The sequence below is a fragment of the Mobula birostris genome, chromosome 1, assembly GCF_030028105.1.
Source record: "Mobula birostris isolate sMobBir1 chromosome 1, sMobBir1.hap1, whole genome shotgun sequence".
In the NCBI taxonomy this organism is placed as follows: Eukaryota; Metazoa; Chordata; class Chondrichthyes; order Myliobatiformes; family Myliobatidae; genus Mobula; species Mobula birostris.
Window position 1 is genome coordinate 248,879,244 of NC_092370.1, and position 26,961 is coordinate 248,906,204.

Genomic DNA, 26,961 nt, shown 5'->3' on the forward strand with positions numbered 1-26,961 from the left:
AGGCCCTTCGGCCCACAATGTTGTGCCCACCCTCAAACCCTGCCTCCCATATAAGCACCCAACTTAAATTCCTCCATATACCTGTCTAGTAGTCTCTTAAACTTCACTAGTGTATCTGTCTCCACCACTGACTCAGGCAGTGCATTCCACGCACCAACCACTCTCTGAGTAAAAAAACTTCCTCTAATATCCCCCTTGAACTTCCCACCCCTTACCTTAGAGCCATATCCTCTTGTATTGAGCAGTGGTGCCCTGGGGAAGAGGCGCTGGCTATCCACTCTATTTATTCATCTTATTATCTTGTACACCTCTATCATGTCTCCTCTCATCCAACTTCTCTCCAAAGAGTAAAGCCCTAGCTCCCTTAATCTCTGATATAATGCATACCCTCTAAACCAAGCAGCATCCTGGCAAATCTTCTCTGTACCCTTTCCAATGCTTCCACATCCTTCCTATAGTGAGCTGACCAGAAATGGACACAGTACTCCAAATGTGGCCTAACCAGAGTTTTATAGAGCTGCATCATTACATTGCGACTCTTAACCTCTATCCCTCGACTTATAAAAGCTAACACCCCATAAGCTTTCTTAGCTACCCTATCTACCTGTGAGGCAACTTTCAGGGATCTGTGGACATGTACCCCGAGATCCCTCTGCTCCTCCACACTACCAAGTATCCTGCCATTTACTTTGTACTCTGCCTTGGAGTTTGTTCTTCCAAAGTGTACCACCTCACACTTCTCCGGGTTGAACTCCATCTGCCACTTCTCAGCCCACTTCTGCATCCTATCAATGTCTCTGTGCAATCTTTGACAATCCTCTACACTATCTACAACACCACCAACCCTTGTGTCGTCTGCAAACTTGCCAACCCACCCTTCTACCCCCACATCCAGGTCGCTAATAAAAATCACAAAAAGTAACGGGCCCAGAACGGATCCTTGTGGGACACCACTAGTCACAATCCTCCAATCTGAATGTACTCTCTCCACCACGGCCCTCTGCCTTCTGCAGGCAAGCCAATTCTGAATCCACCTGGCCAAACTTCCCTGGATCCCATGCCTTCTGACTTTCTGAATAAGCCTACCGTGTGGAACCTTGTCAAATGTCTTACTAAAATCCATATAGATCACATCCACTGCACTACCCTCATCTATATGGCTGGTCACCTCCTCAAAGAACTCTATCAGGCTTGTTAGACAGGATCTGCCCTGCACAAAGGCATGCTGACTGTCCCTGATCAGACCATGATTCTCTGAATGCCCAGAGATCCTTTCTCTTAAAATCTTTTCCAACAGCTTTCCCACCACAGACGTCAGGCTCACTGGTCTATAATTACCCGGACTATCCCTACTATCTTTTTTGAACAAAAGGACAACATTTGGTTCCCTCCAATCCTCTGGTACCGTTCCCGTGGACAACGAGGACATAAAGATCCTAGCCAGAGGCTGAGCAATCTCTTCCCTCGCCTCGTTGAGCAGCCTGGGGAATATTCCGTCAGGCCCCGGGGACTTATCCGTCCTAATGTATTTTGACAACTCCAACTTGTTATCATTAACTTCTATTTGAATGAAGATGTGCTTTATCTGCAAACTGCAAAGTAAAGTTGGAATCAATCTGACTGAAACAAAAACAACAGGAATTCTGCAGATGCTGGAAGTTCAAGCAACACACATCAAAGTTGCTGGTGAACGCAGCAGGCCAGGCAGCATCTCTAGGAAGAGGTACAGTCGACGTTTCAGGCCGAGACCCTTCGTCAGGACTAACTGAAGGAAGAGTGAGTAAGAGATTTGAAAGTGGGAGGGGGAGGGGGAGATCCAAAATGATAGGAGAAGACAGGAGGGGGTGGGATGGAGCCAAGAGCTGGACAGGTGATTGGCAAAAGGGATATGAGAGGATCATGAGACAGGAGGTCCGGGGAGAAAGACAAGTGGGGGGGGGAGAAACAGAGGATGGGCAAGGGGTATAGTCAGAGGGAGAAAAAGGAGAGTGAGGGAAAGAATGTGTGTATAAAAATAAATAACAGATGGGGTACGAGGGGGAGGTGGGGCATTAGCGGAAGTTAGAGAAGTCAATGTTCATGCCATCAGGTTGGAGGCTTCCCAGACGGAATATAAGGTGTTGTTCCTCCAACCTGAGTGTGGCTTCATCTTTACAGTAGAGAAGGCCGTGGATAGACATGTCAGAATGCGAATGGGATGTAGAATTAAAATGTGTGGCCACTGGAAGATCCTGCTTTCTTTTGGCTCCATCCCTCCCCCTCCTGTCTTCTCCTATCATTTTGGATTTCCCCCTCCCCTTCCCACTTTCAAATCTCTGACTAACTCTTCCTTCAGTTAGTCCTGACGAAGGGTCTCGGCCAGAAACATCGACTGTACCTCTTCCTAGAGATGCTGCCTGGCCTGCTGCGTTCACCAGCAACTTTGATGTGTGTTGCATCAATCTGACTGACATTGCTTAGGTTGAAGACTCTAAGGAACTTCTGCAATATTGTGGATGAAAGAATCGCCTTTAATTATTCTCATACATCCATCTTAGTGTCTGACAAGACCAAATCCTGGAGTCAAAGAGGGTAAGTGCAGAGGAATTTAATCTTTAGTCACTTTTGAAGTTTCAATGTTCTTTGTATCAAAGTCAACCTCAGACAGAGTGACATGATGGCACTCATTCCTCTCCGTATAATGCCACCTTTATCTGACTGTTCCAGGTCCGAGACAGATCTGAGTCTACTTACTTTCTAAAATTGGATTGGCTTATACGTTAAAATGACTTACTTACAAACAAATATATTTATCTATTTATTTTCTTGTTTGCTTATTTATAGATACGAGGGGTCATTGATAAGTTCGTGGCATAAGGTAGAAGGAGTCAATTTTAGAAAACCTAGCACATTTCTTTTTCAACATAGTCCCCTGCTACATGTACACACTTAGTCCAGCGGTCATGGAGCATACGGATCCCTTCTTTGTAGAAGTGGTCCACAGCAGGGGTGATTGATAAGTCTGTGGCCTAAGACAGAAAGAGATGAGTTATACAGCTCTCGTTACAGGCACGTGCAGTTCAATGCTTTGAGTGAAAATGCAGAAAGTTTGAAGTTAGTAACTCATCTCCTTCTACCTTAGGCCACAAACTTATCAATCACCCCTGCTGTACACCACTTTCTGGAGGTCCAAGACGCCAATTTCTACAAAGAAGGGATCCGCATACTCCAGGACCGCTGGACTAAGTGTGTAAATGTAGGAAAAATAAATGTGCTAGGTTTTCTAAAACTGACTCCTTCTACCCTAGGCCACGAACTTATCAATCACCTCTCGTACAGTGCAAAGCAAGCCCTGTCAACTCAATGAGCTACACTGCCCAGCAACCCATCTATTCAGCCTGAGACTAATCACAGGACAATTTACAATGACCAATTAGTGTCACAATGATAGGACATTAGGAGCAAGGGTGGATCCAAATGCAAGACACATCTTGTGAGGTTACTTAGGTTTCGTTTATTGTACGATACCAGGAGAGCAAGACAGAAGCAGGAGTAGCGAACAGGGTAAGGACTCAGGAGTACGAGTAGGCTGGGACCAAGGGTCTGGGCTTGGACTCTGAATCGGCTCCCAGAACTAGAGGAGACATGAAGAGGCTAGGGTATGGACTCCGAGCCCGAGACTGGGCAAGGACCCAGTATCTGGGTCTTGCCTCGGACTTGGACCCCAGAACCAGGCATGGGCAAGACATGGGCTAGGGAGAGGAGGAACATGGGAACACAGGGCTTCGGTCTTGGGAGAGCAGGTACATGGAACCATGGACACATACACAGAACAGAGAGTCGGGACCCCTCCTTGGGTACAGGACATAGGGCCGACACTCATGACCTTCCGTGGGGCAATGGCAAGACGGCCTGACTTACCCCATGGAGGCGAGGACAAGACATGACCCCCCGCAGAGCAACGGCAAGACGGCCAGACTTACCCCACGGAGGCGAGGACAGGACACGACAAGATATGAACCCCCGCAGGGCAATGACAAGATGGCCTGACTTACCCCACGGAGGCAAGGACAAGACAAGACAAGACCAACACGAATGAATACCAGACAGTACCTATCTAGCTCTGGTGATGAAACTTGACCGAAGTGCAGGTGGGGGCTGCTAGAGGCGAGAGGGGCAGAGAAGGGATTCAGACAAGGGGGTAGGACAGGAATCACATACCACCAGGGCCAGGACTAGACTCAGAACTGGAAGCCACCAGGGCCAGGACTTGACATGGTACTCGAATGCCGCCAGGGCCAGGACTTGGACGCCTCTGGGGCCAGGACTTGGATGTGGTACTTGGACGCCGCCGGAGCCAGGACGTGGTGCTTGGAACCTCCGGGTAGTGCTGAGCTCTCGATTCGGCCCGGGAACAGTACACAGTGGCTCTTGATTCTCTCCGGCGAGTTAACTGATGGACCCACCTTAATGAGGAAACTTTGCAGGCTCGCTTCGGCGAGGTAACTGGACAGGGTTGCTCCGGTGAGGAAAGGCGAATTACCGACACTCGCTTCGGGCGGAGACAAGGCTTGCTCCAGCCAGATGACATTGGCACGCCGTGACTTTGCAGACGCTCCCGCACCGAACGGCTGAAAGCCGGAGACTATAAACTATCGGTTCAGACGAGTGTTAATTGCCTCTAATCACCAAAGTCGAGGGACACAGGAAAACAAGGAATCAACGGTCTGGATCGTAACATAAACAAGGTAAATTTAAAGGGACCCCGATCCGGACCATGACAATTAGCCTTCTAACTGGTACATCTATGGAACGTGGGATGAATCTGGATCACCCGGAGCGAACCCATGCACACATGACAAGAACATACAAACTCCATACAGACATTTTGCTGCTATTGAATGTACTCTTTTCTTATTTATTGATTTATTTAGAGATTACAGCACAGAATAGACCCTTCCAGCCATCTAGCTGCACTGACTTAACCCTAGTCTAATCACAGGACAATTCACAGTAACTAAAACTTACTAACTGATATGTCTTTGGACTGTGAGAGGAAACAGGAGCACCCAGAGAAAACCCATGCACACATGGGAAGAACATACAAACTAGTTTACAGAGGACACCAGAAATAAACTGAACTCTGACGCCCCTGAGCTGTGATAGCGTCACTCTACCATGACACCCCATGTGGCATCCTTTCTTCTTAGCCACTAGGAGTCAAATCAAACAATCAGTAAATTATCTGCTTTTATTAAAACCTATCCAATAGTTTGAAATACACCCAAGATTGGTCTCTTCCTTAATAAAGTAACCTTTGTTAGCCTTCAGTTAAATCAAGCACTTAATAATCTCTGCAAGTACTTCTATTTATTTTAATATTTTAATATTTCAGTACACATCAAACGTTGGAGGAACTCAACAAGTCAGGCAACACCTACAAAGTGAAATGGGCTGTTGATGTTTGAAGCTGAAACCACCAGGACAGGAATGGAAGCCAAAGTGGGGGACCATGGCAGCACAGCGGTTGGGCTGACGCTATTACAGCTTGTGCTGTTGGAGTTTGGAGTTCAACTCCAGCGCCGTATGTAAGGAGTTTGTACATCTTCCCTGTAACCGCATGTGTTTCCTCCAGATGCTCTGGTTTCCTCCCAGAAGCTAAGGACATGCTGGTTAGCAGGTTAATTGGTCATTGTAAATTGTCCCCTGATTAGACTTGCGTTAAATCACTGGGTTGCTGTGTGGTGCAGCTCATTGGGCCAGAAGAGCCTGTTCCAAAATGTGTTGCTAAATAAATAGATAGATAGATAGATACATACATAAATCAAAAGGTGGTGTTTGGGAGGAGGAGCAGGAATTGGCATGTGATAGATCAATCCAAGTGAGAGGAAGGCGGGAGGGTGAGGAGGCAAAAAGGAAGAATGTGAGAAACTGAGAGGTGTATCGCAGCAAAAGCAAAATGCTGATGAAGAAGGAATCTTGTAAGAAAGACCAGAGGACTATAGAATGAAGACAAAGAGCTGGGGAACTAGAAGGAGGAAGGTGAACGAGGGGTTTATTGGAAGCTAGAGAAGAGAGCATGTCTTGGGTGGTGGGGGACGGTGATGATTGATGTTGCTTTCCTGCAACAGCGTTTCATGTAGATGTGCTCAATTGTGGGAGGGCTATGCCCATGATGGACTGGGCTGCATCCAGAACTTCTTGTAGGATTTTCTGTGCAAGGGCATTGCTGTTTCCATACCAGGCTGTGATGCCGCCAGTCAATATACTCTCCACCGCACATCTATAGAAATTTGTCAAAGTTTTAGATGTCATGCCAACTTTCCAAAAACTCCTAACGAAGTAGAGGCATTGCCATGTTTTCTTTGTAACTACATGTACGTGCTGGGCCAGGACAGGTCCTTCAAAATTATAGCAACGAGGAATGTAAAGTTGCCGACCCTCTCCATCTCTGATCCTCCGAGGAGATCTGGTTGATGGACCTTTGGTTTCCTTCTCATAAATTCTATAATCAGTTCTTCCAGCATCAATTGAAAAAGTATATTTCAATTCTCTTCCCATAGCCCAGTGTGCATATGTTTCTAACGGCACTCCAAAAATGTTTGGCTTCACCATTTTAGATACAAACACAATCAGCTAGATTTTGCCGGGAAAATGATGCCGATACAGACAATTTTAGTGTGAGAACACGCTAGCACTTTTGTGTCAGAATGGCATAGGCTGTAAGTTTCAAATTACTCTTTGATTTGTCATCTTCCATCATTCATAGAAACTTGAGTTTAGCATCATGCAGACAAAATCAAAAAGGGTGAATACAGAACAGAAGATGTTACCTTTGCGCACAGTATATGGAATAAGGTAGATCAGCGGTCCCCAACCACCGGGCCGCAAAGCATATGCTACCGGACCGCGAGGAAACTGTATGATTTGGCGATAGGAGTCAGCTGCACCTTTCCTCATTCCCTGTCATGCCCACTGTGGAACTTGAACGCACGCGAGGTCATTACCCGCGCGTCATCCATGTCAGCGCGGGAAGGAGATCAACTCTTCGAGCTTGCAAATGACGGTGGCTGAAAAGTAAGTTTGACATAACATCTCTGCCGGCATTCTGGATCAAAGTAAGGCTAAATATCCTGAGTTAGCCACGAAAGCAATGAAAACGTTGCTTCCATTTCCAACATATCTCTGCAATGAATGCAATGGAAACTAAATTGCGGAATAGACTGGACATAAGGAACCCCCTTCGCGTATCGCTGTCTCCCATCACCCTTCGATGGCACCGTCTTGTCGCAGGGAAACAAGTCCAGGGCTCCCACTGATTCAGCGATATTGGTGTGTTGCAATGATTTTATATGTTCATACGGAGAAAATATGAGCTGTGTCTTTAATATCCAAACGTTACTTAAAATGTTATGATGCTATTGACTTATAAGTGACTTATATAACCATTTAACAACTACAGCTCAGAAACAGGCCATCTCGGCCCCCCTAGTCCGTGCCGAACGCTACTCTCACCTAGTCCCACCGACCTGCACTGAGCCCATAAACCTCCATTCCTTTCCTGTCCATATACCTATCCAATTTTTCTTTAAATGATAATATCGAACCTGCTTCTGCCACTTCTACTGGAAGTTCGTTCAACACTTACTTCAAGCTCCCCTGATAATTGACTTATCACTATATACATGCGAGGAAAATATGCGCTGTATGTTTCATATTAAATTCGTTAGATAACCCTTTCAGAGACGAAATTGAGTGTATTAGCCACTTATCACCGATATTCCGGTCGTGATTAACACCCTTCCCCCCACCCCCTGGACAGAATCGCCAAAAACGAATTGCAGGGAAAAAAATCGGCAGGTACACTCATGCACAGGTCACGCATGTGCACTGGTGCCGGCGCAAGGCTTCATGGTCATTGTAGTCTTTCTTGGGGTAAACACAATGTATTTGACTGCTATTCTTGTCCGTTGGCAACCCTACCCCCACCCCCCCCCCACCCCACCAGTCAGCCGGACAGCAAGAATATTGTCAATATTAAACTGGTCCGCAGTGCAAAGAAGGTTGGGGACCCCTGAGGTAGATGAACTTGTAGCACAGTTACAGATCGGCATATATGATGTTGTGGGTTGAATTGTTTCAGCAATAGTGTCCAAGGATACACACTGTATCGAAATAACATGCGGGTAGGCAATGGGGGTGGTGTGGCTTTGTAATTTTGTTTTTAAAAAAAAAAAGGTTGAAAGAGTACAGAGGAAGTTTACAAAGATGTTGCTGGGACTGGAGGACCTGAGTTAGAAGGAAAGATTGAATATGTTAGGACTTTATTCCTTGGAACCATAAAGCCATAAGGTATAGGAGAAGAATTAAGCCATTTGGCCCATCGAGTCTACTCTGCCATTTGATCAGAGCTGATACATTTACCCTCAGAAATCTTCATTCTCTGACCAATAAAGAATCTATTGATATACATAAAGACTTGGCCTCCACAGCTGTCTGTGGCAAAGAATTCCACAGATTCACCACTCTTTGGCTAAATTATACAAAAGATCTGCCAGAGTTTCCCAGTGAGTTCCTCCAACAGATATTCTGCTCCTCCAGATTCACCACATCTTGCATTTTCAACAAAAATGTGATAACCTTTCTCCTTTCATCAGCCACTGCATGACTCATCTGCAATAGTGAGACCATTTTAATTCCGATCCCCATTCTCACTCTGATAGGTCGATCCATGTCCTCTTTCACCTTGTGATGAGGCCGCTCTCAGAATGGAGGAGCAATACCTCATGTTCCTCTGGGTCTGGGTGAGAATCAATTTCTTCCCCCAGGCTGTTAGGCTTCTGAATTCCTTGTCACATCATATTCTGAGTCACTGGTTAATCTGTTCCGTACCTTACAATATTTAATAATAATGCACTTCAATTTGTTATTTATGTGTGATTCATCTGTAGATTTTATCCTTATATTCATGTTACCCTGTTATGTGTACTAACCTGGTTTGAAGAACTGTCTCATTGTTATATACTGTATATTACATGGTAATATACATTATATATAGGTATATAATTAAATGACAATGGACTTGACCTGACTTGACTTGTGTAGCCCCCAACCTGATGGCATGAACATTGTTTTTTCCAGTAAAAAAAAAACCTCCTCTCTTCTTTTCCCATCTCTGGCCTCTTATTTCTTCTCAACTGTCTTCATCTCTCCCTGGTGACCCTCCTCCTTCCCTTTCTCCCATGGTCCATTCTCCTCTCCTGTCAGATTCCTTTTTACCTTTCCCAGCCACTTGGCTTCGCCTGGGCCTGAGATATACATTTGTTTATTCATTTCATAGACGCTGCCTGATCTGCTAAGTTTCTCCAGCATTTTGTGTGTTTTGTGCATGTTGCTCAAGGTTCCGAATATCTGCAGAATCTCTCGTGTTTATTGCATTTTTTACTGAGTGCCTGAGGATAAATGGATCATTTATACAGTTTGGAAATCTTCCTATGACTATTTTTCTTGAAATACATGTCTACAAGAGAAAGTTGAAGAAGAACTTTGAAGTAAAACCAATAACAAACTCTACTAGTAAAGATCAGGTGCAATTTCTACTTTAATATAAATCACGTTATTCAATCAAATATGTATTAAGCAAATCATAACAATCAAGTCTATATTTGAAATATTTTGTTAATGTGGATATTGTTGAAGGGTTTACTTTGAATTGAAATCTCCTCAATCAATGCCTGACATGTTAACCTATTATAAAGCAAACCTAAATTATGTTAGCCAGCTCCCAATATTTAAATGTTACAAGTTTAAGTGTTAGAAGTAACTGCATTGTTTTCCATCCGGAGGTGCACAAGTTTTGTGATGGTGTGGACTCTGTGATCAAATGTTGGGGTTCATCACTCTCCCAGCAAACACGACATTCCTGATATTGTTATCAGCAATTAGTAACAAGAAAGGTCTGTTACATTTAAACTCAGTAGGAAGAGACCTTTTGATTAATTCGTCATTTCTAAATGCAGCAGAATTTATTCCTTCCTCATTTACTTCCAGCCTAGCCTTATGTATCACCTACAGAGGGAAAAAAAAAGTCATCAAACTTGATTTATAACAAAAACATCCAATTTATAAGTTTCACAGATTTTCCAAATAATTTATTACTATATATGATTAATATCTTACCCATTACAAAAACAGTGTTGTTGTGTTTTAGACCTATAAACATGCAATGAATTATTCAAACTGCCTATTTAATTATTTCGAGATAATTAACTCTAATCCTAACCCTAACCCACAGATTTAACACCAGCCTAAGTACATTTCCACCCACCCACCATCCAGGACATGCTCTCTTCTTGCTGCTGCCATGAGGAAGAAGGTAGAGGAGCCTCAGGTCCCCCACTATCAGGTTCACAAAGAGTTATTCCACCTTAACCATCAAGCTCTTGATTACTTCACTCATCCTAAGTTTCAAATGTTCCCACAAACTATGAACTTACTTTCAAATGTTCTCAATGCTTATTACTTATTTGCAGTGGCATGCAAAAGTTTGGGCACCGCAGTCAAAATGTCTGTTACTGTGAATAGCTAAGCCAGTAAAAGATGACTTGATTTCCAAAAGGCATAAAGTTAAAGATGACTTCTTTAATATTTTAAGCAAGATTACTTTTTTATTTCCATCTTTTACAGTTTCAAAATAACAAAAAAGGAAAAGGTCCTGAGCAAATGTTTGGGCACCGGGCATGTTCAGTACTTAGTAACACCTCCTTTGGCAAGTATCAAAGCTTGTAAATGCTTCGTGTAGCCAGCTAAGAATCTTTCAATTCTTGTTTGGGGGATTTTCGTCCATTATTCCTTGCAAAAGGCTTTTACTTCTGTGAGATTCTTGGGCCTTCTTGCATGCACTGCTCATTTGAGGCCTATCAACAGATTTTCGATTATGTTTAGGTCGGGGGACTGTGAGGGCCATAGCAAAACCTTCAGCTTGCGCCTCTTGAGATAGTCCATTGTGGATTTTGAGGTGCGTTTAGGATCATTATCATGTTATAGAAGCCATCCTCTTTTCATCTTCAGCTTTTTTCCAGATGGTGTGATGATTGCTTACAGAATTTGCTGGTATTTAAATGTATTTATCTTCCCTCTACCAGTGAAATGTTCCCCATGCCACTGGCTGCAACAAAAGCCCAAAGCATGATCGATCCAACCCCATGCTTAACAGTTGAAGAGGTGTTCTTTTCATGAATTTCTGTACACTTTTTTCTCCAAAAGTAACTTTGCTCATTGTTGCGAAAAAATTCCAGTTTAACTTCATCAGTCCACAGGACTAGTTTCCAAAATGCATCAGGCTTGTTTAGATGTTCCTTTGCAAACATCTGATGCTGAATCTTGTGGTGAGGACGCAGGGAAGGTTTTCTTCTGATGACTCTTCCATGAAGGTCATATTTGTTTAGGTGTTGCCCTTGGCCCTTGTGGCTAAAGGGATCGGGGGTATGGAGGAAAGGCTGGTACAGGGTTCTGAGTTGGATGATCAGCCATGATCACAGTGAATGGCAGTGCAGGCTCAAAGGGCCGAATGGCCTACTCCACGTATTTTCTATGTTTCTATGTTTCCACAGTAGAACAGTGTATGGGGTGGGATGTATGGGGTGTCAGGGAGGTGTAGCACCTCTGGTGGGGGAACATATCGCATCTGTTTCAGGCAGGTTGTCCACATTTGGTCCCCACCTGGCACTCAGCTCTCACCTGTGGGTCTCCATAGCTGTTTGCATGTGACAGCAGCCACACCCCAGGCAACGGCTTTGACAAGCCAGCTAAACCAGTTGAGAGTAACCAGTTGAGGGTCTCAAACCCTCGATGAGATAGGGAGTTGTCTATCCCAGCATGTGAAAACAGACTCCGGTGGATTCAGTGGACGAGACCAACGGAAGGTCCAACGGTCAAGAAGGTGGTCTCTGCAAGCGTCGTGGAATGTGTAGAGCAGGACAAGACACAGAAGACATCCTGGTCATCCACTGTGCCTAATTCCATCTCCAGCCATCTCAGCTATTGTCTTGTCACTGGATGCAGATGGGAATTGGGAAGAAAGAGTGAAGCTGATACTGCACAACTCTCCCTCACTTAAATCCAGATCAAGCGCTAGTCTCAACACCACCATCATCATCATAATGGTGTTGAGATCTTCATGGACGACGATGGACGAACAACTAGAACAGTGCACCAGCTCTCCAGAGTCTGCTAAATCTTCATGAAGGTCTTTTGTAGTCAAACAGGGGTTTTGATTTGCCTTTCTAGCAATCCTACGAGCAGTTCTCTCGGAAATTTTTCTTGGTCTTCCAGACCTCAACTTGACCTCCACCATTCCTGTTAACTGCCATTTCTTAATTACATTACGAACTGAGGAAACGGCGACCTGAAAACCCTTTGCTATTTTCTTATAGCCTTCTCCTGCTTTGTGGGCATTATTTATTTTAATTGTCAGAGTGCTAGGCAGCTGCTTAGAGGAGCCCATGGCTGCTGATTGTTGGGACAAGACTTGAAGAGTCGGGGTATTTATAAAGTTTTGAAATTCGCATCACCTGTCCTTTCCTAACGATGACTGTGAACAGGCCATAGCCCTAACAAGCTAATTAAGGTCTGAGACCTTGGTAAAAGTTGTCTGAGAGCTCAAATCTCTTGCGGTACCCAAACATTTGCATGGTGCTACTTTCCTTTTTTTCACTCTAAAATAGTACAAAACAAAAATAATACACTAATCTTGCTTAAATGTTGAAAAGAATGTTTCATCTTTAACTTTATGACTTTTGGAGATCAGTTCATCTTTACTCACTGAACTATTCACAGTAACAGAAATTTGACTGGGGTGCCCAAACTTTTGCTTGCCACTGTATGTATAATGATTATTATTTTCTCTTTTGTATCTGCACAGTTTATTTTTTGATGTTGCCACATTTGCCGAGCCTGCCAATTAGCTTGCAGATGTTTCCTCACCAGTCGAGGCTCTTAAGAAATGTGAGGCAATAGAATTCAAAGGTCAACTGAAGGGCTCGCCAATCAGGATCAAAGCAAGTGAACAGGGGTCTCCATGAACACAAGCACTCCCAGAGAGAAACACCAACAACTGCGCACTGAGGATGTCACCGCGACTGGAGATGAAACATCTGCAAGCTCGGCAAACACCACAACATCAGACACCTGAACCCGAGCGACCAAGATTCACCACCATCCTAAACAGATTTTGTGGTCCTTTGCACGTTGGTTGTTTGTTCATCCTATTCAGTGCAGTCTTTCATTGAATCTATTGTGTTTCTTGGATTTATAGAGTATGCCCACAAGAAACTGAATCTCAGAGTTGTATGTGGTGACATACAATATATGTACTGTGATAATAAGTTTTCTTTAAACTCTGACTTGCAATGAGCAATTATCCTACTAACCAGTACAACTTTGGGCTTTGGAGAGAACCCCAGGTAACCCGAAGTCAACCCATGTGTTCATGAGTAGGAAGTACAAACTCCTTACGGACAGCATTGGCCTTGAACTCTGAACTCTGAACTCTGATCCTCTCTTAAGCATTGAAATTGAGCTCACATACACCAGTTGCACTGGCAGCTCATTCCACACTCTCACAACCCTCTGAGAGAAGAAGTTTCCCCTCATTGCCCTTGAATTTTTCACCTTTCACCCTTAACCTATGACCACTATTTGTTGTCCCACCCAACCTTAGTGGAAAAAACCAGCTTGCGTTTAGCACATCTACACCTCTCATAATTTTGTATAACTTTATAAATCTTCTACATTCCAAGGAATAAAGTTCTAACCCATTTAATATTTCCTTATAACTCAGATCCTCCAGACCTGGCAACATCCCTGTAAATTTTCTCAATACTCTTTCAACCTTATTTAACATCTTTCCTGTCGGTAGCTGACCAAAACTGCTCACAATCCTTCTAATTAGGCCTCACTAATATCTTATACAACTTCAACATGACATCCTATTTCCCAATCACAGGACAATTTACAATGACCAATCAACTTACTAACCGGTACGTCTTTGGACAGTGGAAAGAAACGAGAGCACGCAGAGGCTACCCATGTGGCCATGGGGAGAATGTACAAACTCCTTATAGGCAGCATTAGGAATGAACCTGGATGCCTGTACTGGAAAGCCTTGAGCTACCCACCATGCTATCATGCTACCAGAAGGTTATCCTTTACAAGGAAACATCTAATCATGTTCAGGATTATTACCCATTTGGTTTCTGTGTGCCGGCCACAACATGAAAATTATTGCTGCATGAGTGCCAACGGTACTCTTAGGAGATAGAACGTAGACAGTACAGGCCCTGAACAGGTCCTTCAGCTCAGCAAATGAAATAGTCAGTATATGGTCAATCATACGAATCCGTTCTGCCTACACAATATCCAATTCCATTCATTTTCCTCAAATTCATGTCTATTGAAATATTCCTTAAAATACCCTAATGTTTCCGCCTCTACCACCACCTCAGGCAGCACATTAAAGGCACCCACCACACTTTGATGTTAAAAAATTTGCCTCTCATATTTCCTTTAAACTTACCCCCTCACCTTAAATATGTGTCCTCTGGTATTAGACATTTCAACCCTGGGAAAAAGCTACTGTCTGTCTACTCTATCTATCCCTCTCATAAACTAATAAAGCTCTATCAAATCTCCCTTCAGCCTCTGGCACTCCAGAGAAAACAACCCAAGTTTGTCCAATCTCTCATTATAGCACATGCCCTCTAATCCTGGTCTAATGAAGGCAAGCATGCATATTTGCCTTCTGAACCACCCTATCAACCTGAGTATCCACTTTCAGGGAGTTATGAACTTGGACCCCAAGATTTCTCTGCTAAGCAACACTGTTAAGTCTCTTGCCATTAACCTTTACATTTTTACCTCCCAAGGAACAACACCACATTTAGCAGGGTTAATCTCCATCTGCCATTTCTCTATACATATCTGCAATCAATCTATATCCAATTATATTTTTCCAGTCATTTATGCTATCCAGAATGCCACCAATTTTTATATCATCGCAATTTACTAACCCTTCCATCTACATTTTCATCCAGGTCACCTATATACATCATAAACAGCAGAGATCCCAGTACAGATCTCTGCAGAACATCACAAATCACACCCTCCAACTGGAGTAAGTCCCCTCGACCTCTACCGTCTGTAGGCAAGCCAGTTCTGAAATCAAACTGCCATTGATCCCATGCATCTTAATCTTCTGGATGAGCCTCCAGTGAGAGATATTGTCAAATGTCTTACTAAAAATCCATTTTTACAACATCCACAGTTCTACCTTCATCAATCACCCTCATCAATTTGTCAAAAAAAATCAAACAAGTTAGAAAGACATGACTTGCCCCTAATTAGGCCATGGTTCTCCAAATACTCATAAATGCTGTTGCTAAGAATTTCCTCCAGTAACTTCCCAACCACTGATGTCAGACTCACTGGTCCACAGTTTTCAGAATTATCCCTGGGTCTCTTCCCATGACACAAAGATAGGCAGGAAACTGAGTTGTGAGGAAGACCTAGGGCGACTAGAAAGGGATATCGATTGTGTAAGTAAGTAGGCAGAGATCTGAGAAATGGAGTATTAGGTGGTAAAATGTGAACTTGTCCATTTTGGGTGAAAAAGTGAAAAAAAAATATCCTCAGAACAGTTGCAGAACACTAGGAAGGGATCTCGGTTCTGGTACAAGATTCAAACAGTTTTAGCAGCAGATACAGCAAGCAGCCAGGAATGCTAAGAAGATCTTACTATTTGTTGCAAGTAGGGAGACCATGCTTCAGTTCTGTAGGTCTTCAGTAAAACTGTAGTGAGAGTACTATGTTTGTATATTCCACTCAGGATGTGCCCTCATCTCATTACTACCATCAAGGAAGAGGTACAGGAGCCTGAAGACATGCACTCAATGTTTAGGAAAAGCTTCTTCCCCTCCACCATCAGATTTCTGAACTGACAATGAACCCTTGTATACAACCTCACTATATTTTTTGCTCTCTTTTTGCACTAATTATTTAATTTAATTTTTAAAAATATATTTCCAATTGTAATGTATAGTTTCGCATTATTAACAAAAACAAATTTCACAACAAATGCCAATGATATTAAACCCAATTTAATATCATTGGGTGGATTGGTATAGTGTACTGTACATAGGGAATGTGGAGGGGTGGGTCAGTGGGTAGATATGTATAGGATACGTATGGATTGTGGAGGGTAGTTCGTGCATTCATATTCAATGAGTGCATACAAACTTAAACATTTAAATTATCCCAATAAACCAAGCAGTACTTTCGTGATCTTTTGTTGGTTAACATAAACTGTATTCAATATAATCAATTTTCCAACGGTTTACCTCTGATAATTTTAGAGGGTCATCAGATATTCCAGAAAAGTTTGCATAGTTAGTAGGTGCATCTTCGATACCCATGGACCTCAGTAGGGATTTAAGTTTGTAAGTTGCCTTCAGCGTCATCTTTGGGAAATGCACATCTACAGATCTGTCACGAACATAACACCAGAAAGGTATTGTATCATCTCACATTTTCTCACATCTTAAATTTTTAAACATTTACTGATAAATAAATTAAACTAACACAAAGGAAATCTAAAAATTAATGCAACACACACAAAATGCTGGAGGAAAACAACAGATCAGGCAGCATCTATGGATTGAAGGTTCAAGATTGTTTTATATAATTTCCAGTACACGGGTCCAAAGGAGAATAAAATAATTGAAACTCCGGGTCTGATGCAGCTGCAAAAGAACATATTAAGACAAACGCAATAACTGGAAAAGATAGAGGAGATAAAAGAGGGGGTGGGGGATGTGGGGAGCAGCACTACTAATCAGGGACAGTATCACAGCTGTACTCGGGGAGACAATGGAGGGGTCAGATGTCAGATGCTGAGTCATTTGGATAGAACAAGCAGGGTGCAATCACACTGATGGGATTGTACCACTGACCCCTAATAGCCAACGGGACATTGAGGAACAGATACGTAGTCAGATCAAGGAAATGTGTAAAAATATTAGGGTCGTTGTCATGGGGATTTCAACCTCCCTAATATAAAATGGGAGCTTCTTAGTGTAAGGGGTTTAGATAGGGCAGAATTTGTTAAGTGTATCCAGGAAGGTTTCTGAAATCAATATGTGGACAGTCTAACAAAAGGAGGGGCCGTACTGGACCTGGTGTTGGGTAATGGGCCTGGCCAGAGGTGACTGAACTTTCAGTTGGTGAACAGTTAGAGAACAGTGACCTCAACTCCTTGAATTTCAGGGTAGTGATAGATAAGGATATGTATGGTCTTTGTGGGAGAGTTTTAAATTGGAGTAGGGTAAATTAAGAAGATGTTAAGCAGGAACTAAGAAGCGTTATTTGGGAACACCTTTTCTCTGGAAAGTCCACATCAGACGTGTGGAGTGTGTTTAAAGATGAATTGTACAGAGTGCAGGAAAGATACGTTCCTGTTAGAAGGAAGGACAGGGTTGGAAGGATAAGAGAACCTTGGATGTCAAGAGCGGTGATGAATTTAGTCAAAAAGAAAAAGAAAAAGTATGCAAAGCTTCAAAAGTTAAGATCAAATGAAACACATGAGGAGTACAAAGAAGCCAAAAAAGAAGTTGAGATGGGAATTAGGAAAGCCAAGAGAGGTCATGAAAAGTCCTTTGCAAGTAGGATTAAGGTGAATCCAAAGGCATTCTATACCAGCGGTCCCCAACCACCGGGCCACTGACCGGTACTGGGCCGCAAAGCATGCGCTACCGGGCCACGAGGAAACGATATGATTTGGCGTTATCAGTCAGCTGCACCTTTCTTCATTCCCTGTCACGTGCACTGTTGAGCTTGAATGTACGCGAGGTCATGATCCGCGCGTCATCCATGTCAGCGCGGGAAGGAGATCAACTCCTCAAGCTTGCAAATGATGGCGGGCTGAAAAGTATGTTTGACATAACATCTCTGCCGGTGGGCTGAAAAGTATGTTTGATATAACGCCTCTGCCGGCATTCTGGATCAAAGTCAAGGCTAAATATCCTGAGATAGCCACGAAAGCACTGAAAACATTGCTTCCATTTCCAACTACCTCTGCATTGAATGCAACAAAGACTAAACTGCGGAATGGACTGGACATAAGGAACCCCCTTCGAGTATCGCTGTCTCCCATCACTCCTCGATAGGACCGTCTTGTTGCAGGGAAACAAGCCCAGGGCTCCCACTGATTCAGTGATATTGGTGTGTTGCAATGATTTTACATGTTCATACGGGGAAAATATGTGCTGTGTGTTTTAATATCCAAACATTACTTAAAATGTTATGATGCTATTGACTTACATAACCATATAACAATTATAGCACGGAAACAGGCCATTTCCACCTTTCTAGTCCGTGCCGAATGCTACTCTCACCTAGTCCCGCCGACCTGCACTCAGCCCATAACCCTTCATTCCTTTGCTGTCTATATACCTATCCAATTTTTCTTTAAATGATAATATCGAACCTGTCTCTACCACTTCTACTGGAAGTTCGTTCAACACTTACTTCAAGCTCTCCAGTCCTCCCCTGATAATTAACTTATCACTATATTCATGCGAGGAAAATATGCGCTGTGTGTTTAATATTAAATTTGTTAGATAAACCCTTTTAGAAATGAAATTGAGTGTATTAGCCACTTATCACCTATATTCTGGTCGTGATTTACATTAAGGTGTTCAGAGTTCAAGGAGAAGGAAGTGTTGGGCCTTCTGATGAGAATTAAGGTGGATAAGCCTCCAGGACCTGATGGGATTGAAGGATGCAAGAGACGAGATTGCTGGGCCCTTGACTGGTATCTTCATGTCCTCCCCGGCCACAGGCAAGGTCCCAGAGGACTGGCGAGTGGCTAATGTTGTACCTTTATTTAAGGAGGGGCAAGGGAAAATCCTGGGAACCACAGACCAGTGAGTCTCATGTCAGTTGCCAGGAAATTGCTGGAGAAAATTCTTAGGGATAGGATATATGAGCATTTGGTCTAATTAGGGAGAGTCAAGTGGCTTTGTATGGGGCAGGTCGTGCCTTACCAACTGGATTAAGTTTTTTGACAAGGTGATGAGAGAGATTGTTGAGGGTAGGGCAGTGTCTACATGGATCTTAGTATGGCATTTGACAAAGTCACTCATATAAAGCTAATCCAGAAGATTAAAATGCATGGTGATTTGGCTGTTTATATTCAGAACTAGCTTGCTCATAGAAGACACAGGGTAATGGTTGAAGGGACTTATTCCATAAGACCATGAGACCATAAGACACAGGAGCAGAGATTCGAGCTGGAGGTCTGTAATTAGTGGAGTTCCACAGGGATCTGTGCTGGGACCTCTGCTGTTGTGATGTATATAAATGACCTGGATGAAACTGTAGGTGGGTGGGTTAGTAAGTTTTCAGATGATACCAAGATTGGTGGAGTTGTTGATGGTGTAGAAGATGGGCAAAGTGTACAGCTGATATAGATCAGTTGCAGATATAGGCAGAGAAATAGCAGATGGAATTTAATCCAGATAAATGTGAGGTGTTGCACGTTGGCAGGACAAATGCTAGGAGACAGTACACTGTTGAGGGCAAGGTCCTTAGCTGTGTTGCTGAGCAGAGAGATCTTGGGATCCAAGCTCATAGCTCCTTGAAGGTGGCTACACAGGTCAATAAGGTGATTAAGAAGGAATATTTGCTTTTAGTAGTCATGGAAATGAGTTCAAAATGCAAGATATTATTCACAAATTTATAAAACCCTGGTTAGGCTTTGTCTGGAGTGTTGTGTACAGTTCTGGTCACCCCACCATAGGAAGGATGTTAAAGATTTGGAGAGGGTGCAAACGAGCTTTACCTGTACGTTGCCTGGTTCAGAGGGCATGTGCTATTATGAGAGATGGGATAAACTTGGGTTGTTTTCTCTGGAGCATTGGAGGTTGAGAGGAGACCTGACTGAGGTTTACAAGGTTATGAGAGGCATAGATCCTAAAGGCATAGAGGGAGTATCTGTTTCCCAGAGGGCATGCATTGAAGGTGAGAGGGGGTAGGTTCAAGGGGGATGTGAGGGGTAAGTTTTATACCTAGAGAGTCATAGGAGCCTGGAATGCGCTGCCTGGTATGGTGGTAGAGGCAAATACATCAGAGGCTATTAAGAGATGTTTGGACAGGCACATGGATGTAAGGAAGATGGAGGGATATGGACATGGTGTGGGTAGGAGGGATTAGTGTTTGGTTGTTTTTGATTTGCATTTTAGCTGGTTTGGCACAACACTGTGGGCCAAATGGCCTCTTCCTGTGTTGTCTATGCTCCATCATGCAGGAGGTTATGTTGCAACTTTATAATACTCTGGTTAGGGCACATCTGGAGTATTGTATACAGTGCTGGTCACCTCATTATAGGAAGGATGTTGAAGCTTTGGAGAGAGTGCAGCAGAAGTTTACCAGGATGCTGCCAGGATTAGAGAGCATGTGTTATAATGAGACGTTGGATGTACTTGGTTTTCTTTTCTGTGGAGCAGTGAAGGCTGAGATGAGATGTGATAGCAACGAATGGCCTGTTCCTGTGCTGTACTGTTGAATGTCCTATTTTCTATGTTGCCCCTTTGGAGTAGAGATAAGGAGGTACTTTGTTAGCAAGAGGGTGGTGAATCACTGCCGGGGATGACTATCTGGGTCAAGTCATTGAGTATATTTAAAGTGGAGGTTGATAGGTTCTTGATTAGTCAGGGCATCAAAGGTTTTTTAGTTCACTTGTACAGCTAGAAAATAATAATAACATTAAATTTGATTTAATTGAACTTACTGCTTTCGCATTGACAACAAGAGATGATCAAATTTTTGAACGGTCAGGTTCCGCTCCAACTCTGCCAATTTTCCAGATTTTGGTAGCAAAATCAATAGGGAGGTATTTCCTGCATATTCCATCAGAAGCACTTCACTGGAGAGGTCCTCGGCATACGTTCTGTAATACATTCCTCTCCTTCTCATCATGCGAACTCTCTCTGTTATTCTGTCATCGACATGAAAGTCAGCTTCATAAGTGCGCTTAGCGTCAAAAGGCTGCAACAGTTCACCTGGAGAAATTAAAGAGATAAGCGCACTCAGGTAATTTTATCAACATGTATGTGCATGCAGCATACTGTATGTTCAAAGTTCAAAGTACATTTATTATCAAACTACGCACACTAAATGCATCCTTGAAATTTGTCTTCTTGCAGGCAGCCACTAAACAAAGAAACGCAATAGAATCCCTGAAAAAACCCTGCCCCCACACAGAACAAACCGTCAAACCCCCAATGTGTGAGAAAAGAACAAATTGTCTAAACAATAAACAAGTAAACAAATACCACACAGAACGTGAACTGCAGAGACCCTGGGAGTGAGTTCACAGCCCCGGAGACATTTCAGCACAGAGGCAAGTGATACCAGTCCAGGAGCCCGATGACTGCAGGCCACAGCCGCAGAGGCAGTTCAGCACAGAGATGAGTGCCAATCACTGCACGCCACAGTTTAGTGCTAAGACGAGTAAACCATGCAGAGTAGTGAGTTCGTCCTTTGCCCTTGACTTTGATGCTTTGATCTTGTAAATCTGGCTCGGTGCTTAAATCCATAGTTATAGTCATAGTCATAGTCATACTTTATTGATCCCAGGGGAAATTGGTTTTCATTACAGTTGCACCATAAATAATAAATAGTAATAAAACCATAACTAGGTAAATAGTAATATGTAAATTGTGCCAGGAAATTAGTCCAGGACCAGCCTATTGGCTCAGGGTGTCTGACCCTCCAAGGGAGGAGTTGTAAAGTTTGATGGCCACAGGCAGGAATGACTTCCTATGACGCTCTGTGTTGCATCTCGGTGGAATGAGTCTCTGGCTGACTGTACCCCTGTGCCCACCCAGTACATTATGTAGTGGATGGGAGACATTGTCCAAGATGGCATGCAACTTGGACAGCATCCACCAAGCATTCATTTGTTTTAGCTCTCAGGCTGGGACCTGCCGTTTCAATCTCCTCTCAGGTACACCCCAGCAATGGCCAAACATCGGTTCATTTTTCGCTCTCGGGCTCAGACCCTGATGCTTCGATTGAGCCCAAGTCTGCTCCAGCAATGGCCGCCATAGCTGTACTGCATTCTCGAGAGTCCGGTTTACTGAATCCTTTCGGACCGAGACACTGGATCACATCTGTCTGTGATGTACTATTTCTGGACATTGTCATATCAGAAATCACCAGAAAAACCTACTATTTTCAGGCATTCCTTATTTAGGAAAGTATTCTCATTATCTATGTGCTTGCTAAAGATATGTTAGATCTGTTGAAATGGACATCATGGTGGTGGACTGTGATATGTGTTTTTACCCTTTCAAGGCTCTTTTTGAAGACCCTGACCTGGATTTACACTCTGACTTCGGTTCTTTATAGGAATGGGACCAGCTCATGCGGCCTCATAACTGTCGGCTTTTCGATATGCCAAGCACATGGCCTGGAAGACTAACGTGCCTTTAGGGTGACGGATTTTTGTGGCTCTGGAGACGGGCTGATTCAAGGCCGGTGCCGCCACCGATGACGACTGATGTGTCATGGCAGAACAAGGAAGATCGGAAGCAGCAGGCTGGCTGCTGGCTGTGTGCCCAGAGGCACAGAGTTCAGAAAAAACGATGCAACAGACTTTTAACACCATAAATCAATGAGTTGTTCTGTTACATCTCCCCTCCTGCTGTGAAACGGGGACACCTCTTTTTCCCTCATTAGAGAGAGAGAGCCTGTGGTATGTCGAATACCGGGTGAGTGAATAGTCTTTGGGCAAGTCTGTGTCTTTACTGATGCTTTGCTGCATGCTTGAGTGGGGCGCCACCGATTAACGGGAATGTGAAGGGAAACTCCTTCACTCAGGGGGTGGTGAGGGTGTGGAAGTAGCTGCCAGTGCAAGTGCTACATGCAAGGTACTTGGATGGGAGGGGTACAGAGGGCTCTGGTCATGTGCAGCTCAATGGAAGGATGTAGTTTACATGGTTAGGCACAGATCAGATGAGCCAAATAGCTTATCTCTGCTGTGCTTTTCTATGGCCTCTTATACCTTGCCTACTGTCTCAAGGCTGGGTGTGTCTGCCCCTGTACGAAGCCCATCCCCACCCATGGCACTCCTTCTCTGCCATCGGTTCCACACTCCTTCTGCTGCCCTCCATTCCCAACATCATTTCCTCCCGCTAGATTTACAAACTCGTTCTCCACTGTACGTTTACAAATACAGACCTGTACAAAGGTCTTAGGTACACGAGCTATATGTATGTGCCTGAGACTGTCACACAGTACCGTAGCTGGGCACAACATCATTGCCAAATGGCCTTTTCTGTGCTGTAACGTTTTCTGTTCAAACCAATTTCCTGGCCATGATTTTATTCCTTTCTTGATGTTAACCAGCGGAGTTTAATCGGAAACACAAGAGGTTCTGTAGTTGCTGGAAATCCAGAGCAACACACAAAAAAATGCTTGAGGAACTCAGCAAGTCAGGCAGCATCTGTGGAGGAGAATGACCAGTTGACATTTTGGGCCAGGCCCCTTCTTCAGGCTGATAAAGGAAGGAGAGGGGATTGGAGAGAGAAGTTTGAGCTGGCAGATGATAGGTGAAACCATTTGAAGATGAAGGTGGTTAAGTGGGACATGGGAGATGAGGTGAGAAGCTGGGAGGTGATGGGTGGAAGAGGTAAAGGGTTAAGAAGAAGGAGTTGGGTAGTAGAGGAGAGTGTACCATGGGAGAAAGGAGAAACAGAATGAGGTGATGGAGAAGGAAATGGGTAAGAAGTGACGCAAAATGGGGAATAGCAGAAGAGAGAAGAGGGAGGTGGGAGAAATGACCAGAACTTCAGGTTAATGTTCAGATTAATCTTTTCTTTTCTCTATGTTCAGTGCACATAGCAACACACTTATAATGATATTGATGCTGCCAGTGGTAAATAAGCAACGTGCTAACTAGAATGCTAAAAGTGATCAGTGTGGGTACAGAACGTAAACCACAGGTACAGAACAGTTTCTCTACCTCTACTGAATTACAAATACTGCTAACATCCACCAAGAATTGGATTTACTTTTTGCAGAAATTATAAAAGGAAATGGAGCCAATAACTTATTTCGTTGTTAGTCACCCTTATTGAATCAATTGCTAGTTAGACACACATCTCAAAGTAATTCATTGGGTTTGATGATTTTTGGGTCATATTGAGAACTTGTAGGTAGTGCAAGTTCTTTCCTTGAATACTCCCGTCTCTACCAATGACTCAATCAGTGCCCCAAGTCTGATCATGAGTCTACTTACAATGAAACTATAATTTAAGTGAACAAACGCCAAAAAGGAAAAGGAAAACAGACAAGAGAAACAGACCATAAGATATAGGAGCAGAATAAGGCTATTTGGCCCATTGAGTTTATTCTGCCATTTCATCATGACTGATCTATTTCCCTCTCAGCCTCAATCTCCTGCCTTCCCTCCTGTAGCCCTTTATGCCAAAACCAATCAAGAATCTGTCAATCTCTGCCTTAAATATACCTCATGACATAGTTTGAAATACGCCCCAAAGATAGTTTGATGTAAGAGAGTTTAGAGCACATCAAAGTAAAAGGCATATCGGAGGAGAGATGGACAGAGATGTTCATGTTTGACTTTATTTATTTGCCGATACAGGGCAGAGTGGGCCCTTCTGGCCCTTCGAGCCATACCATCCCATCAACCCCCACCACCCACAAACCCAATTAATCCTAACCTAATCACCAGCCAATTTACAATCACCTATTAACCTATCCGGGACAACTTTGGAAACTGGAGCACCCAGAGGAAACCCACGCGTTCCATAGGGATGATGTACAGAGGCTCCTTACAGAACAGAATTCCAAACTCTGGAATGTCACACTAACCGCTACCCTACTGTGGTACCCCTGTGTGTGAGAGATGCACAGGATCAAGGATCAAGGATCAGGAGAGGTGTACAAGATGGAGAACAGAGAGAGATCTGTAACTCCAGTGCATAACTTTAAAAATAACTTTAAAAATATGTGGAACTTCCTGGTGGTCAAACTTTTTAATTTCTCCTTTCCTCTTCCAACATGTTGGTCCATGGCTTCCTCTTGTGCCATGATAAGGCCATCCTCAGTGTGGTGGACTAACACCTTGTATTCCATCTGGGTGGCCTCCAACCTGATGGTAAGAATTTCGATTTCTCCTTCCGACTAAAAAAAAAATTACCTCCTCCTCCCCTTTACTCTTCCCCTCCCTGTCCTCTTACCTCTTCCCACCTGACTGTCACCTCCCCATGGGCCACCTCTTCATTCCTTTTCTCTCATGGTCCACTGTCCTGTCCTATCAGATTCCATCTTCTCCAGCCCTTTGCCTTTCTGATTCACCTGGCTTCACCTATCACCTTCTAGCTATCTTCCTTCCCCATTTTTTATACAAGCATCTTCCTCTTTCCTTTCCAGACACAAAGATGCTCTCAGCCCAAAGTGTTGACTGTTTATTCATTTCCATAGATGCTGCCTGACCTGCTGAGTTCCTCCAGTATTTTGCACGTGTTCCTCTGGTTTTCCAGCAGCTGCAGTATCTCATAATTATTACAAATAAAATATAACCAAACAAATATAGCATTGTTTGGATCAATATGTCAAATACCTAAAATAAAATAAATATATTGTCTTGAAAATTGATTACTGTTCAATGCACTTTAAGTTCCCTGAGAAATAATTTTTTATAAATAGAATATAGTTATAAGTTTTCTGGTTCACTATCAATAATCTTGCATAGAGCCACACAAATTAACAATTCATTCAGAAATGTTTGAATTACAGGTAATTCTGACATCATCACTGCCCAGAAGAAAGTAATGGCAAATCACTTCTGTAAAAAAATTGCCAAGAAAAATCATGGTCATGGAAAGACAATGATCGCTCATGTCATACAACACGGCGCATAAAAAACAAACAATTGCAAAACACCCCTACCCTCACAGAGCATATAAAGATGTTTAGAGATTGTCCTACTCAATATACAGAAGATGAAGCATCACCTGATTCAATCATTAAATGATGTGTGTTTAACGTCCAAATGATATCTTACCTTTGAAAAACACATAGTTGAGAAGAAACATCAGAGTATCCGGTGAGAGGGGCTCTCTAAGGATGTTTGGGATTTTGCCGTGGGTTATGTCATTCACATAAGTGTTTATTTTGTCTTTTGTACTTTGTTGTTCATGAAAATTAACCCTCTCTATCGTGGCATTATAATATTCCTCGGCTTCTCTGAGGAACTTTTCATGAATTTCTTTTCCCTTTTGAAAATACAGAGAGCTTCCCATTTGGATTCCATCACTCACATTGTTCAAATGCTCCAGAAGCTGGCGGAATGTCTCCCTCACGGCGACAGTACCATTGTTTGTCATGTTGCTGTATCCAAGAACCTGCAGGAGCTGAGCCCGAGTATTTTCCTTGGCACCCAATGACAACATGCTCAGGGAGGCAGAGATGCTCAGTGGAGAAAGGAAAATATTTTGGGAAGCTGTGTCTGGTTGAGCGGCAATCGTTTTGTACAGACGCAATGCAAATTCTGAATTTGCTGCTGAGAGGCTGAGAAGGGAAGGATGTGGGGTAGATTCATTGACAGCAGAGGGATATCCACTGGCCATGCCACTGGAAGGTAAAGTGACCATCAGGAAAGCAAAAGCAAGCAACTTCTCCATGTTGAACCTACAAAGTAAAACACAAACCTACAATGTATTTATTGTACACTATTTAAAGATACAGCGCAGAACAGGTTCTTCCAGTCTAACAAGCCACAAAACCCAGAATCTCACCTATTTAACCCTAGTCAAATCACAGGACAATTGACAATGACCAATTAGCTGACTAACCTGTACATGTTTAGACTGTGGGAAGAAACTCGAACAGCTGGGGGAA

The 26,961-nt window shown here is 43.3% G+C and overlaps 1 protein-coding gene across 1 annotated transcript; it reads right to left on the minus strand.

The window, feature by feature from the left end:
- Positions 1 to 9,858: 9,858 nt before the first annotated feature.
- On the minus strand, positions 9,859 to 26,744 carry LOC140194103 (alpha-1-antitrypsin-like). Its single transcript, XM_072251552.1, has 4 exons — positions 26,126 to 26,744; positions 20,822 to 21,092; positions 16,374 to 16,518; positions 9,859 to 10,047 (listed from the first exon to the last, which is right to left on the minus strand). The coding sequence occupies exons 1-4, from the start codon at positions 26,742 to 26,744 to the stop codon at positions 9,859 to 9,861; spliced, it is 1,224 nt and encodes a 407-aa protein (XP_072107653.1).
- Between the last annotated feature and the right edge of the window lie 217 nt (positions 26,745 to 26,961).

Coding starts and splice junctions, on each gene's coding strand:
- LOC140194103 (XM_072251552.1), bottom strand. CDS start 26,744: ATGGAGAAGTTGCTTGCTTTTGCTTTCCTGATGGTCACTTTACCTTCC. Junction 21,093..26,125: donor CAACTATGTGTTTTTCAAAG/GTAAGATATCAT, acceptor TAATTTCTCCAG/GTGAACTGTTGCAGCCTTTT. Junction 10,048..16,373: donor ACCCTCTAAAATTATCAGAG/GTAAACCGTTGG, acceptor TTCCCTCTGTAG/GTGATACATAAGGCTAGGCT.